This window comes from Gopherus flavomarginatus, chromosome 21 (genome assembly GCF_025201925.1).
Source record: "Gopherus flavomarginatus isolate rGopFla2 chromosome 21, rGopFla2.mat.asm, whole genome shotgun sequence".
NCBI classification, from domain to species: domain Eukaryota; kingdom Metazoa; phylum Chordata; order Testudines; family Testudinidae; genus Gopherus; species Gopherus flavomarginatus.
Genome location: NC_066637.1, coordinates 12,787,020 through 12,803,574, shown reverse-complemented (window position 1 = coordinate 12,803,574; position 16,555 = coordinate 12,787,020). Strand labels below are relative to the sequence as shown.

The 16,555-nt window shown below is 49.7% G+C and overlaps 1 protein-coding gene across 1 annotated transcript in view; it reads right to left on the bottom strand.

Moving 5' to 3' along the window:
• The window catches only part of LOC127038884 (uncharacterized), a 129,115-nt gene that overhangs the window by 52,859 nt on the left and 59,701 nt on the right, over window positions 1-16,555 (bottom strand). Inside the window, exons 11-18 of the mRNA XM_050931956.1 lie at window positions 10,504-10,629; window positions 8,856-9,011; window positions 8,649-8,742; window positions 7,876-8,234; window positions 7,552-7,674; window positions 7,031-7,081; window positions 3,700-3,725; window positions 192-405 (exon numbers count right to left, since the gene is read on the bottom strand). Of these exons, the coding sequence (XP_050787913.1) occupies window positions 192-405; window positions 3,700-3,725; window positions 7,031-7,081; window positions 7,552-7,674; window positions 7,876-8,234; window positions 8,649-8,742; window positions 8,856-9,011; window positions 10,504-10,629 (1,149 nt within the window). The remainder of the gene's footprint in view (window positions 1-191; window positions 406-3,699; window positions 3,726-7,030; window positions 7,082-7,551; window positions 7,675-7,875; window positions 8,235-8,648; window positions 8,743-8,855; window positions 9,012-10,503; window positions 10,630-16,555) is intronic.

The window sequence follows — 16,555 nt, the reverse complement described above, 5'->3', positions numbered from 1 at the left end:
TGCTGCTTGGTTGATTGTTCGAGGAAATGTTTGGAGCCAAAGTCATGCAACTGACAGTAAATGAAAACTTTAAAAAGCTGCTAGTTAATTATACACATGGGCTGAATTTCTTCCCTCCTCCCCAACACACACACACACACACACACACACACACACACACACACACACACACACACACGTACGGGACTCACCAATTCGGTTATTCGTGTGGTCCCTCACTCGGGAATCAGCAGGGTAGTCGGTGGCATTCCCAGTGCTCTGGATCACTTCCGTCAGGCTTGAGTCAGGACTGGGATTTTTTTCTGAGATGGAGACCAAGTTGTTGTTGGTTTCCACAATGGGGGTTCTGTTTAACAACTCCCTCTCTTCTGACTCTTTGTCAGCTTTCAGCATACTGAATCTCTTCTGTCGACATAAAGAGGAGATGAACAGGGCAGTGAACCTACAGCTCACAGAACAAGACAAACCAGGGAGGGACCGCAGTAGTTTTGGAAGCATCCACATCCTTCTGAATCCGCGAGAATAATAGTCATATTTACAGAATACCTTCCATCAGTTGAGGCAAATTTTCAAGAGGACCTAAATGACTTCAGAGCTCAGGTTCCTTTGAATTAGGCACCTAAGTCCCTTAGGGCCAGATTTACAAAGATACGTAGGTGACTAAAGATTCTGATAGGTGTCTACCGGGCAGGGCTGCCTGGTGGTGGAGCAAGTGGGGCAATTTGCTTCAGGCCCCTCAGAAGCCCCCACAAGAATATAGTATTCTATAGGATTGCAACTTTTTTTTATGGAAGGGGCCCCCTAAATTGCATTGCCCCAGGCCCCCTGAATCCTCTGGGCAGCCCTGCTACCGGGATTTATAAAGTGCCTAAGCAGGTTCGGCTCCTATCTGCAACTTTAGGTCCTAAATATCTTTGTATGTCGGGAACCTCGCTGCTTTCAAAAATGTTATTCCGTCTTAAAGCACTTGAAATACAGCAATGAATTAAGTTTCATAGCACTCCCCATCTGATCGAGGGGTAAACTGAGGCGGAGAGCAGTCAAATGACTTGTCCAAGGTCACAAACTGAAAAAGTGAGCATCTTTGGCAGAGTCAGTGATAGAACCTAAGTTCCCAGGCCTGTCCTATAAACACAGACCATCTGTCCTACAGAAATTGGATACAATGAACTTTGAGACATGAGACCTTAAAATAAAAAATAGATCCTGCCTGCTCTGCATGACACAATCAGCAATGGGGAGAGATCACTGAGAACTGGCCTCCAGAGGACTGAAGTTATCATTGGCCTCCACCGGTTGGCCCTTTTCGGTCACATTGCCGGACTCAGAGACAAAGTCCCTGTACATTGAACTCTGAAGATTGACTCTGAGGTCAGCAGGGTCACTGCCCGGCCACGGACGGGTGGTGGTCACGTGGTCGCCCGCAATTAACCTGGCTGCAGCAGATCAGAGATGATCCTGGAATAGTTACTAGATACCGTACAGCACGGCCATGGACATTCAGCGCTACGGAACGCCGCTGTCTAAGCACACGGAGGTTGGTGCTCTGCGTGGTCCGATGGCATTTTCACAGAAGTAGCATCCATGGCCAAGACTGTCCTCTCCCCACCTGTAGAGTTGCCTTCTGTGCACCAGCAATTGCTATCCTGTACCCTAGAGGTAGCTGCACTTCAGCGGTGGAGTATAGAGTTTGCAAAGCTCTAGGGTAGCAGTTTTCAAACTTCATTGCACCGTGACCCCCTTCTGACAACAAAAACTACTACATGACCCTAGGATGAGGGACCAAAGCCTGAGCCTGCCTAAGCCCCACCACCCTTGGCAGGGTGGGACCCGGAACCTGGGCCCCAGCACCCAGGGCTGAAAACCCTTGGGCTTCAGCTTTACCCACAGGCCGTAGCAAGTCTAATGCCAGCCATGGTGACCCCATTAAAATGAGGCTGCACCCCACAGTTTGAGAACCCCTGCTCAAGGGGAGCGTTGTATGTGTAACGAACAGAAATCCCAGGGAGAAGAACTTTGTTTTAATGGCTGTATTCAGCCAAACGTTAAGCTGGATTGGTGTTCTCGCTCTTTATTTAGTAGTGAGCTAAGCAAATAGCACAGCGTGAAATTACATAGCGCTGCGTGATCAAGGAGCAATGGATTTAAAGGAAAACAGATGCATGTAAATTTCCCCTGATTTCTTGCAAGTTCTTGCCCTCTTGTGGAAGGTCAAGCAAGCACAGGATTTGAATTCATGTTATAGAACTTCATGGCAGAGTCACTGCAGTCCTGTCTCAGAAGAGCTCCCCGTCAGGGGTTAATGATTATTTATTTATTTAAAAGATGAAACTAAAATCCAGTTAACCAAAGCTATAGCTTTTATGTCACAAAGCCAAATTCTGCTGATGGTTCCTAGCTCTGCTGCTGTTTGCACACGATTAGATCAGCAAAAACCGAGCAAGGGGTTTCAAATGTGAAGTTCCCAGCACTGGGCACATGGCGGACTCATTTTCTACGAAAAAGTATGAAAGGAAGCTTCCTGAGCAGCTGGCAGTGAAATATTGAAACGATGGCAGAAGTTTGTAAAAACCAGGGTTTCTTTACAATTGGAGATTTAAAAACATTTTTGCAGGTGAAATGAAATACTTTTAAAAATACAGAGCTTAGTTGAAAGACCTAGCTCACTAGCATGGCAGCCGTGTAGGCTTCAAAGATCATAAAGGCATTTAAAACAAAAGACATGAACTTCAGTGGAGCCATGACAATTGATTGCAGCTCAGGATCTGTCGTCTAATGTTCCTGTGTTTATTTATGTTTTATTTGTTCATTTCCAACCCAGGATATTCTTACTTTATCATTATCATTGTTTTGTATTAGCTGGGAATATCCCCGCACTGTGGATGGGGGTAATTATTTCTAGAGGGTCATGTTGGCTAACCAGCTTCAATCTGTGTCGTTACACCAGGCTTGGCACGCCCAGCAAACAATATCCTCCTAACACCCATTTTAGGACAAGCACTTTTGCCCACACCTGCAGAGAAGGGAAGGGGGCACCAGAGGGAGAAAACGGAAGCGGGGGCTCAATCCCAGTGACTTCATTGGGGGCAACAAGTGGAGATGGGACAAAACTGCCAAGTTCAGATCCAAACTGCTCTCAAAAGATCAGGCATGTTCGCCTCTGCAATTTTGGTTCCTGCCCCAATCTAATGAAAACGGGTCACAGCCTGAACTCCCCACTAAAGCAAAACTCCCATTAGCAGCAGACATTGGTGCGAATTTTGCCAGTGGAAGGATTCCAAGATCAGGCCTCAGATAACAAGTACGGATACATCCCCCACGTGCATGTACATCAGAGGTTACAATGGAAAGGGGCAACTGAAGGGCAGGTTTACACTTAAAACACTTTGGTGACGATGCTGATAGGAGAGTAGTTAATCCACATCCGCAAGAGGGAGTAGCCATGTTGATGGGAGAAGCTCTCCTGCCAACATAGCACCGTCTACACCAGGAGTTAGGCTGGTAAACTACATCACTCAAGGGTGAGGATTTTTCACACCCCGAGTGACGTAGTTACACTGATACAAGTCTGTAGTGTAGACCTGGTCTGAGAAGGTTGTCACTGATGGTTTAAAAAGACATTATTAAATACCACTAATTATTTTTACCCCTTTGGGGGAAAACAGGAGTGATTTTGGGGGGGGTCTATTTCATACTTACCGCACAGTTCTTCATCAGATCAGAACCTACAATGAGAAGAGGAAAAAAAAACACACAACATGAGTAAATCTATATTAATTTAACAATCCCTAGAAGACTATCAATGTCTCATCTTGTATTTGTACAGCACCCTTCACCCTGATGGATTTTAAGTTATTTTACAGACTGACATACCTTTTGCATTCCTTCCCTACCACTAAAAAGCAGACACATTTGGAGTGAATGCAGCTAAGTAGTAAAGAAGGACCCCATATTCAATAAAGAACGAACCAGGCACGGCAGATGTTAGTCACATTGATTAATGCCCTGCTGAATGTATTTAGATATGAGGGCAATGAGAACGGAAAAAAGCCAGAAAGAACAGACTATTCAATTGAAATTGCAAGGGGAGATTAGCAGGGCAAAATGTAATTGTGAGGCTGGCAGGCCAGGTGGCAATTCTTGCCCAGGCTGCAGGCACTGGCTAAGAGCTGACAACCTCATAGTGGGAGACCAGACCAGGTCAACTGTACGTTAGTTTTCCTCAAAATAGGTATTAGTCTTATAAGAATGTATTTAGTGTTAGATTTTATGAAATGCTTGTAAATTGCTGCCTGCATTAATCTCCCTTGTAATGTCTGTATTCCAGGCTATAAGAAAATATGCAAACTGTGCTTTGCCCTGAACTTGTGAACTCAAGCAAGTGAACCATTCCCCACTCCCTCTGCCCATCCAGAAGGACTATCAAAGTCAGATGGGCCATCAAGAATCGTTGCAATACAAAGGACTGGTTAATGGCCCTGTCCATCTGGGAAATGCTCTGTGCAAGGAAGCTCCTCCTGTGGGCTTGGAAGCTGAACGAAGGAAATAAAACAAAGCCACAGGAAACATTTCCATCTTTTTGGCTGTTTGCACTCTGAAGTGCCAGAAACTGTCTCCATTTGCCATTTAAAGTGGAAAAAGCCCCTTTTTTGTGCAAAGACCGTGGAACTGTCTACACTTGCCACCTCCACGAGAGGCACACAGCTCTTAATGGTGATGCTTTTGCAGTGATGTGCAAGTGAAGACACATTCTTCCTGTTTACAGAGCTTTTAGCCTCTGCAGGACATCCCACAGTGCCTAGGTGGCCACTCTGGCCAGCGGCTCTGCTGTTCCTACACCAGGTAAACAGATGTCTGCCCCTCCCCCTGTAAAGCCCCGGGAACTTTGAAACTCCACTTCCTGGTTTTTTGGCAAGTGCTCACTTATCCTCTGGCCAGGTGACACTGGCTGCTCCACAGAGCAAACGTTCCCCTGCTTGGAGCAATGCTGAGCTACTGGAGCTGAGCAGTGTTTGGGGAGAGGAGGCTGTGCAGGGACCCAGGATGCCCCACGATCACCCCCCGCCCTTCCCACAAGACCTATCATGAGAATGGAGAGAGTTGCACTGTGGGATAGCTGCCCTCAGTGCATGGCTCTCATTGGCGATGGAAGTGCTGCATCCACTCTCTGATGCCTGTGGAAGTGAGTACACAAACCAGCGCTTTTCTTTCACCTGTTCACTATCACTGGTGAAACTGACAGCACAAACACACTGCAAGTGTAGACGTAACCTAAATTGAAGCCAGAGATTCCCCAAGGGCTGCCTCTTGGGTCTGCCCTGAAAGACACTTGGAATGGCCCGATCACTATAGCTCTGTCACTCTTATGATGTAGATGGTAACTCATTCCTGCTTTAAGCGGTAAATAACTCTCTGATTCCTTTTTCCTAGTTAATAAACCTTTAGCTAATTTATTGCAGGATTGGCTACAGGCATTGTCGCTGGTGCAAGATCTAGGTGCTAATTGATCTGGGGATAAGTGACTGGTCTCTCGGGACTGAAAGTAAGCTGAACGTGGTGTGATTTTTAGGGAGTAAGTGATCATTTGTCACAAAAGTCCAGTTTGTCTGGATTTCAGGACAGACTGTAGAGTCTAAGCAGGGGCGACTCTAGACATTTCGTCGCCCCAAGCACAGTGGCATGCCGCGGGGGCGCTCTGCCGGTCGCCAGTCCCGCGGCTCCAGTGGACCTCCCACAGGCGTGCCTGCGGAGGGTCTGCTGGTCCTGCGGCTCCACCAAAGCCACGGGATGAGCAGATCCTCCGCAGGCACGCCGCCGAAGGCAACCTGCTTGCCGCCCTCCTGGCGACCGGCAGAGCGCCCCCCGCGGCTTGCCGCCCCAGGCATGCGCTTGGTGTGCTGGGGCCTGGAGCCGCCCCTGAGTCTAAGGAGACCGTCTGTGATTCCGGGGTAAGGCTAGTATGGTGATGAAGGAGTTCGCATTTCTTATTGGCTTGGTGAAATCCACTTCTAGAACCAGGAGTGTTGGAAGTACCCTAAAAGTGTGGGGAGGAGGCGCCCCACAGGCACTCAAACCACGGCCACGCCCCCCATACTGCTCCTTCCCCCAAAGCCTCGCTCCCTGCTCGCTCATCTGCGCCCTTCCCCCCGGTACCAGGGCCGGCTCCAGGCATCAGCTGACCTAGCACGTGCTTGGGGCGGCACCTTGAGGCAGGGCGGCACTTGGGTTTTGGGGTTGTTTTTTTGTTTCGGTGATGCAGCGCTCGGGGGGGCAGGGGCTGGCACAGCACTTGGGGGGGCGGGGGCTGGGGGCAGCACAGTGCTCGGAGGGGGCGGGGCTTCAGGCGGCGTGGCACGGCACTGGGGGGGCGGGGGCTGGTGCGGCACTCGGGGGTGGGGTTTCAGGCAGAGTGGCGCTCGGGGGGGGCAGGGGTTTTGGCGGCGCAGCGCTGGAGGGGTTCAGTGGCGCAGCACTCACGGGAGGGGTATGGCTTGAGGTGGCAAAAGAGTTAGAGCCGGCCCTGCCCGTCACTCACCCTTACTGCAGGTGATAAGTGGGAGGGCCCTGGCCACCTGCCCCTCCCCAATCCGGAGCCCCTGTCTAGAATACCCCATCACTTTTAGGTGTCTCCCCTGTTGAGCCACTCCAGACAGCATGACAGTAATGACTCAGGCTGGGGCTTGGTCAGGGTACTCTGGTTAATGCCCTCTCTATTTTTGTAACACACGCCACAAGGCCTTCAGGTCAGGCACCGTGGTTTGAAGTTTCATCTAAAAAACGTCACACCTCCAGCAGCACCGGCCCCACTTACTACGCCAGGGCATCAATTCAGGTGGAAGAGTGCCATCTGTTGCATCGTTTTAATAGTGCTGGAGAGAGCAATGCAATGTGTTTTCTGTCATATAAGTCTAATAATGTAAAAACATGTCTCAGTGACAGTTGTCCTAATTAACACAAAAAATGGACTGAAATTCAGCTAGAAAATCTTCCGAGATAGACCAGAAAGATGGCTCCAGCCTCTATCACCTACCCTGACTTGAAGATTTGGGTCTACATGTAGTGACTGGATACAGATCAAGAGCTGAGAAAATAAAGAGACACCATGATCAGCACCAGAGTAGCTCTGGGACATATGGAGGACTAGATCTGATCACTACCAATGAAGATTACCCTTCCCCTCTCTCCACTTGGGGCTATACCAGCTAACACACTCTCTGCACAACACAGACCCCAGACAACACCATTCTGTGCCCAGGAGAGACATTTTATTACCATTTCTCCCACAGCCTCTGAGAAACTCCCCACGCAGCCTGTGTTTCATGGAAGCACCATCACTTTCTTCCTCCTTGAACTGCTTATACAATTCTAACATTGAAAACCCGGAGGTCAGGATCTGCCTGGAGCCCTCACCCTGCCCTGCCTGCTCCCAGGGGCTGGTAGCTCTCCCCTTCTTCGCAACACACGCAATGGCCACCCAAACCTCTGGGAGAACAGGTGACACTACCAGCATGCTACAGGTTAATGAACAGCCAAAAGGCTCAGAAAACTCACTCTTCCCATTGGGGGTGAAAATCCGCCTCTTGCAAACCTTCCTTTTCCAAACCGCCAGCATACCAGCGAGAAGCACCATGCTGCAGAGAACCACCGCACCCCAGGGAACAAAGCTCCCATCACCTGCAACACAGAGCGGGCAGAGGGGGTATCGTTAATAAAGCTGCATGTTCCGCAGCTAGGATTTTTTTTTAAAAAAGGTATGGGAGGGTCCACAAGCAGTATGAGAGAAAAAGATGTTCCCACGCCAGAACACGCACACAGACCCATGCCCCCCTTCATGTGCTGCACTCACCATGTGCATTATCAATGCTGTCACCTCACCTGTCTTGGCAATCTCTTCTGTAGCTATATCTGAACTAGGAGAAGTGCCAGCTGCGTGTTTTGTATCTGATCCATCGACGGTTCCCGCAGTGGTCCAGTTGGCATCATCAGAGGCTGCATCACTCATGAGGATGCTAGCGCTGGTCACTGGCTTTGTGGCAGTGTGGGAATGCTGGCCTCTCACGGTCATTGGCTGCTCAGTCAGGAGCAGCACTTCCGCCCTGTCGGAATCCTTCGGCCTGTTGCTGAATTTTGCAGACAAAGAGGCGGGTGTGAGGTGGGTAGGAGGCGGGTCCATGCAGACTTGGTCGTGTGTGGAATTTCCGCTGTCCGTGGCTACTTTGTTTAGCTTGGCGCAGCTGGGAAGGGGAAGGAGAACACGAAGGTTACAGGTCACAGAGTAAAAACACATGAGGAATCCTTGGGGCAACAGCAGACGGGAGAGAGGTTACCTGAGTGATAACCACCCCCTTGCTCATTTTTGTGCCATCTGCCCTTAGCCAGAAGCTCATCCCTTCTTGTTACTCCTCTCCCTGCCCCACGGGATCTCTTTAAGCCAGATGCAAATCTAACATTCATGTTCAAGTCTAACCCACTCTAGTCAAGAGAGCTTGAGGTTAGAGGGGTTCCTCTATCCCCACTCAAACCTCCCCCCGGCCATGTCGTCTGGCGTAAATAATAAGAGAAAAAGGGATGCCCTCAAATCTTAGCTAGTTTGCACCAGAAGAGCGACAGTTCTAGCTTTAGACAGCCGGTCTGAAATCTGGGCTTACTCCGTGTGGGGTTTGCAGCGTTCGGTGCTGGAGTGACGATCAGAGAAGGTCCCCAAAGGGCATTCTTGGCAAGAGACATCAATTTCCGATGTGCCTGCAGGAAGGAAAAAAAAAAAAGTGGTCATCGAGCAGTACACGAGACATGTCGCCAGTACCGCCCCATGGCCAAAGCCAGAGGAGACTGGCTGGCATGGGTGGGATGCTTACCTCTGGCTAGGACTCCAAATCCTGGCTTGCAGACAGTGTGGGAAATGCATTGCACACAGCTGCTCTGAATGGCAAGTTTACAAAACAGTCCTGCTCGGCACTCACACACCCTTCTGGAATTGAAGGAGCAAGGGACTTTCTCCACAAGGTTGTATTCTGAAAAGGGGAGTGAGAAAAAGAGAGTATGGAGGAGATGCAGGGAGAGGAGAAGAGCTGAGAAATTTCAGCCCAGGGGTCCTGGAAATCAGGATAATGAGCGTTCTGTCCAGTGACAACTCAAGTCACAAGAGCAGGAGAAGCCTGCACACCAACAGGTTGGAGTCTTATCAACCAAGCAGGGATCAGGCTTGGTCAATAGCTGAATAAGAGACCTCTGGGGAAATCCCAGGTCCCGCAGGAAGTGGCACTGGGAGGTGGCATTCCACTCTAAGTACTGAGCCAGCACAGGGCGCCATTCTGCTGCTGGAAATACCATTCTGAATGAAACGTTATTACTGGGATCCCGACCACTTGTGGGCTGTCAAGATCTCACTGCACATTTGCAAGATCGGGGATTTTAGCTCAGGCAATTGTGTTCCTTCCCCCTAAATTTTCCTGGTAGCATCTCTATAACATGCTGGCCTCCCTGTTCTAGCTCGGTGAGTAATGTTGTTGTGCATTGTTAAACACCTCCGTGCAGATCCCCCTAGAGGTAGCTGCAATCCCAGTAAAGCTTACATTTCAGTTCTGCGTCTGCAAAAACTCTTTGGGATCCACTGGCAGGACCGGCGCTAGGGGTTTTAGCGCCCTAGGCGCACGGCAATTTCGCCGCCCCGTGTGGCTCCAGTGGAGCTGCCACAGTCGTGCCTGAGGGAGGTCCACCGGAGCTGTGTGAGCAGCCTACCATCCGCAGGCACGACTGCAGCAGCTCCACCAGAGCCACGGACCAGGGGACCCTCCGCAGGCACAACTGCGGTAGGTCCACCAGAGCCACCTGCCACCCCCTCCGGCAAAACGCCGCCCACCAATAATCCTGGCGCCCTAGGCGATTGCCTAGGCCGCCTAAATGGAAGCACCGGCCCTGTCCACTGGGGTGAAAGACACAAGAGATGGGTCCGCACCAGAACCCCAGAACCAGACTTTGGGAGAACCAAGATGTAAATCTGAGTTCAGATCCAAGCTCCTTGGCTCGTTCCTCTCTCTAATGTCATGTCACGTGGTGGGATGACTTTTCAAATCTGAACGGAGCATCCAAGTCAAGCATTTGCATGCTCAAATAGGTGCACAAAGTAGAAAGTAAAATAGCCCGACGTGCACTCTTCAATTCGACCACAGGCAGTGGGAGTCTTTCCATTGACTTCCGTGGGATTTGGATCAGGCCCCAAATGCAGCCTTTAGATGTCCCACTGAGATACCCAACTATACAAATGGGACCTGTTTCATGTAATGGGGATACCTTACTGCAGTGCACCTTAACTTGAAAGGTGGCTCGCATCAGCTCTGTGGTGCAGCTGAAGGATCAAGGACTAAGACAAGACAGCTTCCCTTGCCAGTCCAGACAGGTAGTGGAAAGGCAGGAAATCGAGATACAGTGAAACTGGCCCAGAGAAAGCAAACCCAGAGAAGGTCTCGGCTTGATGTCAGTGCAGGGGATAAGCAAAACAAATACCTGGCTTGCACGACACGCAGAGCTTGCAGTGTGGCTTCCCTTGCTCCCTGTTCAGGAAGTGCTCGGGCTCACACTGCCCGCAGTCCCGGTCTGGATCTGTGGGACACTCTTTCCGTTTATGGTAGCCTGGAAGAGAGAAAGCAAAATAAATAAGAAACATCTGAGCAAGGGCTCTGAGCAGGAGCGGCGCCAGGGTTTTTGGCGCCCTAGGCAGGGGTCCTTCCACGCTCCCGGTCTTCGGGGCACTTCAGCAGCAGGTCTCGGAGCCAGTGAAGGACCTGCCACAGAATTGCTGCCAAAGACCCAGAGCGCGGAAGGACCCCCCGCCGCCGAACTGTAGCCGGGGGCTGCAAAATGCTGCACTCCCAAATCCTGGTGCCCTAGGAAGCGCCGGCCTTGGCTCTGAGAGAAGCAGAGGGAGAGAATCATCCTGTCAAATGCTGTGCCTGCCCGGCAGCGCCCTCTACTGGCCAAGCGTAGCTCAGACGTGCCATGCCTCAGTTTCCTTTTCAAATAGGCTTTTCTCTTCCAATACTACCCTGGATTAGCATAATAAACGGTTCCCATCAAAATAAAGTTCTCATCCTGCCCAGCCCTACCTGGCTGGAGTCTTCTTCTACTCCGCTGCAGGCTGCTTTCTGCTCCAGCCCCAGGCTCTCCTCCTTGGAGCTGGGGGTGTAATTGATGCTAACTGTTGAGCCTCAGCTAGCTCCTTCCTCCAGCTGGCTCTTTTCCCCAGTCAGTCCTTCACTCTCCCCCAGGAGGATTCCCCTGCAGATCTCCTCCAGCCACTGTTTCCACTCCTTTTGAGGAAAGATAGAGTATATATGTGTATGTGTGTGTGTGTATATATATATACACACACACACACACACACATATATACTCTATACACACACACACACACACACACACACACACACACACACGTTTCCCTCCCAGAGCTTGTTCTGATTGGCTGAGAGAGGGGTCCTGCCCCGCCCACTCCACAAAGCTCCTGATCCCAGGCCCTTAAAGAAACAGCAGCCTAGGTTTTCCTCAAGCCATAACTATCCTCCCTGGGGCCATCTTCCTCTTCTCCAGTACCTAGCTCTGCCTTCCCTGGGTCTTCATCCACTCTTAAAAAGTCCAAGCACTTAAAGGGACACACCACAGAACAGGTGTTGACTGACCACTAGTGCTTACTACCCTTTAGGGGACAGTCACCCTGTTACACAGCCAAAGGCTCCTCAGTCCATGCGGTCACCTCCCACACAACACTAGGATGGATCTTCTCTCTTCACCTGTCACCTGGGCTGCAGTAGTACTATTACAGGGTGCAGAGCTTGGGATCATTGCCACAGGGAGGTTACAAATGGGACAACAGAGGTGGCTGGCAGGTCTGCGGGGAAGTGCCACACTGCCACACAGATTCCTCAGACAATTGCTCCTCAGTGGCTCCTTCAGGTCTATGGTAGCAACCCCCAGGGGCAGTGCTAACCATTTTGCTGCCCTAGGTATCTGCTTTCCTCTCGACTGCTGCCAGCACCTCTGGGAGGCTGGTGCAAACAGGAGCTTGAAGGGGCAGAGATGCACCCTCAAAAGCTGTGCTGGGGAGTGGAAGAAGGCAAAGCTGGAGCCTCTCTGGTGCAGCTCCTGTGGGGAGCAGGGGTGGCTGGGCCAGAGGCACCTCTAAAAGGTCGGTATTCTAAGCAGCTGGGTACGCGGTCTGATGAAGGCCCTGACTATACCATGGAGATCAGAAGGGCTGCAGAAAGCTTGACCCCAGGAGTTGCTGGGAGGTGGGTAACCACGACCACAGAAGAAGGCCCAGTGGCAGCAGCAGATGCACAATGAGAAATCCCAGCAGCAGCAGCATGGGAAAGGGGCACAGGGTGGGAGAGACAGAATCCAGGAAAACGGCCCACCTCTTTCTGCAGAACACAACCCTCCGCGCTAACAACTTGGAGGAAAACGACACACTCGCTAAACAGTCTGGCAAGCCCAGCGTGGGCGGTGCAGGTGACAGCATCAGTGCTATATTTAGGTGACTAAATGCCACCAGACAACTCCCAGCTACATAGCTTCCACCTCCCACTGTCTGAAGCCAGTCTCACTAGGGTGTCGACCGCTGCAATACCAGTGCGCAGGCCTGCAACATGGTCCTTTTTAAAAAAATAGCTATTCTCTTTAGCAACCAGCTGTGTCAGGAATTGAGGCTGAAATAATGCACTGCAGAGAGCAGGCTGAGTGTGGCTGGGGATCAGCTGACCGCCCACCCAGGGAGTAAACAGTGCTGGCCTACTCTGGGATTCAGCTTGGAGGAATGATGGTCTGGTCTAGTGGACAGGTTCAGGGATGCAGGCATGGAGCTGAGGTTGGGGGACCGGGAGGGAGGATGGCACAGACAACCTTCATTCTGGCATTTCCTAACTTTTAAGGACTTGATTTTGCAACCTTAATATCCGTTTAGTGTCATTTTTGCTATGTAGTATAGCAGGGGTAGGCAACCTCTGGCACATGTGCAGAAGGCAGCAAGCGAGCTGATTTTCAGTGGCACTCACACTGCCCAGGTCCTGTCCACTGGTCCGGGAGGCTCTGCATTTTAATTTAATTTTAAATGAAGCTTCTTAAACATTTTAAAAACCTTATTTACTTTACATACAACAATAGTTTAGTTATATATTATAGACTTATAGAAAGAGACCTTCTAAAAACGTTAAAATGTATTACTGGCACACGAAACCTTAAATCAGAGTGTTGGGGGGTGCAGTGCTCCAGGTAACTGGCAATATGGCGTGGGGTCAGAAGTTTACATTCTCAGGCCTACGACTGCCTTTCGAGCTAAACAATATGTTCCTTTAAAGTTAGCATGAGTACATGTAATCATTTATCATTTTCTTGTGTTCTTTTGTTTATGGTACAAAATGTAATCGATCAAAGGGGGGGGTCAGTAGTATGGGTTAAGGATATAGTTAATTAAAAAATCCGGTAGTTAATAAATTGTAAATAATGAATTGTAGCACCTGTAAACATCTTTGTAAACAAGTAAGGTATATAAGACATGGCAACGGATAGTGATGTGTGCATGATCTGAGATTTTATATCTCCTTGCACCTTATTTGACTCAAATAAAGATACTTGCTTCTCCACTCCGGTGTGGTCATTGGGGATACGCACACCGGGCAAACGAACCCCAACTGTTGCCCCCCTGCAACAGCTTTGGCGACCGCGGCAGGACGGTCTGAGGCTGAAAAATTAGCCTTGCCCGGACCCTCTCCGGTGGCCGACGGACTGAGACAGTCACTGATGCCCAGCGCGCACCGGTGCTTTCACCGGGGGCCTCAGCGAAGTCTGGTACGGTCGACCCCGGGAGGCACAACGGTGCAACGCCCCAGAAGGTGAAAAAGCTTTGGTCCTGAGCGACGGTGAGGAACCGGTCTCGGGGATAAGGTAGGATAAAAGTTAAAGGGTTTAATCTGTCACCTGCTAAGACCTGGGGACGCCCAGGGTCTCCCGGTAAGGAATGGGACAGGGACAGTCACAGGATAAGGTAGCGTGCACGCCTTTAGAATGCATTCTGGTTGCATTCTCGGTAATTGGAAAATCTTTGGAATGGATCCACTAACTAAGGGTAAACTAAAAAGGTATTGTACAATAGACTGGCCTCAATATCAGCTAGAGGACCAGGAACGGTGGCCACCGGAGGGTTCAATTAATTATAATACGATCCTCCAACTTCTTTTATTTTGTCAGTGAACTGGTAAATGGAATAAGCCTATGTATGGTCAGATATTTATGTCATTATTTAACAGAACAGATATTTTGAAGCAGTGTAATTTGATTCCAACAGGCTTAGGGAAGAGTTGTGAAAATGTTTAAAACTCATTATTTACTGTAATAGCAGGAGCGGGTTCACATTTGGCCACAGCACCCCCATTGTATGGTGACAAAGTCCCCTCAGCCCCGCCAATTGAGCCCGCCACAGGTTTGTACCCTTTAATTACTCAAACCTGAATCGCTCGCAATGCTACGGCTACTCAGGAGTTAACCACTATGCAGGTGTACTCTCATGTTCCTTTTAATTCTGTGGATCTAGCGGCTTTCAAAGTGCAGGCAGGGGAATTTTCTATCAACCCCTCCCGATTTATTTCAGTTTTTGAAGGCTGTCTGGTTAGTCATAAACCTGACTGGGATAACTGCCAGGTACTTCTGTGAACACTCCTCTCTGAAGTGGAGCGAAACCAGGTTTCAGCTAAGGCATGGGCAGAAGCAGAATGAAGATATGAGCAAAGTCTTGATACTTAGAAGGAGGCCAGGAAGGAATTACAAAAAATTATAGATAAATTCCTGCAGTGTGGGGTATTACAGGAGTGTCACTCAGCTTGGAATACCCCTATCTCACCAGTCCAGAAACCGGACGGCAGTTATCGATTGGTGCAGGACTTAAGAGCAGTCAACGAGAGGGTTAAGACTCTATACTCCCTCGTGCCCAACCCATATACGCTGCTAGCCTCTGGGGGGGGACAGTATTCATGTTTCTCAGTTCTTGATTTAAAGGATGCCTTTTTCACAATTCTGGTGGACACAGGGTCCCAGGAAATTTTCTCCTTTGAATGGGAAGACGCAAACAGGAATAAAAGGCAACTATGTTGGACGGTGCTGGCACAAGGATTTAAGAACTCCCCCACTCTTTTCTGTCAAGTTTTATCCCGGGACTTGAAAGGATGGGAAAATGAGAACAAAGTCCTTCTCCTACAGTACGTTGATGATTTATTAATCGCAGCAGTGGGACTAGAAGTATGTCTCCAGGCAACCGTAAGTCTTTTAAACTTTCTCGGGCTGCGGGGGTATAGCATGTCAAGAAATAAAGCCCAAATTGCCCTCCCCGAAGTACGTTACCTAGGCTTCCAGATCAGACAGGGGGAACGCCAGCTTTCAAGGGGGAGGCTTGAACCTATTTGTCGAGTTTCTACTCCCCGAAATCGCAAGCAGCTCAGAGTATTCCTGGGAATGGCAGGATTTTGCCGCATATGGATTCCAGAGTTTGGACTACTAGCTAAGCCACTGTATGAATGTGTTAAAGGGACCAATCAGAAACCGTTTTACTGGACATCAGAGGCAAATAATGCCTTTACCTTAATAAAAAGAAAATTGATGGAAGCCCCAGGCCTGGGTCTGCCCGATCTTTCTAAGCCCTTTCAATTGTATGTACATGAAAGAAAAGGGGTGGCCCTGGGACTACTTACACAGTTATTGGGCTCTTGGAAACGCCCAGTGGCTTATTTTTCCAAACAATTGGATCAGGTTGCTAAGGGGTGGCCGGCATGCCTACGAACAGTTGCAGCTACAGCTCTGGTGTTAGAGGAAGCAGAAAAACTGACTTTGGGGGTGGAAGGGAGCTGTTCAAGTATACACTCCACATATGGACCAAGCCTTACTGGACACAAAGGGGGGTCTCTGGCTCACCCAAGCTCGGGTAGCCCGGTATCAGGCTAAGCTCTTAGAGAACCCCTAAGTTACCCTGCAGGCTTGCCCCTCCCTTAACCTAGCCACCTTGCTGCCAGAAACAGAGGGCCAAGAGCATGACTGCTTGGAAGTTATAAATGCCCAGTATTCCAGCCGTCAGGATTTAAAAGATCAACCTCTTGCTAACGCAAACTATGAGTGGTACACGGATGGCAGTAGCACTGTTGTAAATGAACTTAGAAGGGCGGGCTATGCCGTGGTGTCTCTCCATAAAACTGTGGAGGCAAAAAGCCTGCCCCCGGGACTTCAGCCCAGCTAGCCGAAATAGTGGCTTTAACTCGTGCGCTTAAATTGTCAAAAGGGAAAAGGCTTAATATTTTCACAGACTCTAAATATGCTTTTGGTGTACTACATGCCCACGCAGGTTTATGGAAACAAAGGGGATTATTGACGGCTCAAGGCTCCCTGGTCAAGCACAGGTTACAAATTCTTCAGCTTTTGGAGGCCGTACAACTCCCCTTAAAGGTAGCAGTAATGCACTACAGGCTCATCAAAAGAAGGATCACAGTATTAACCAAGGAACACTGCTAAGACTGTGGCTCTTA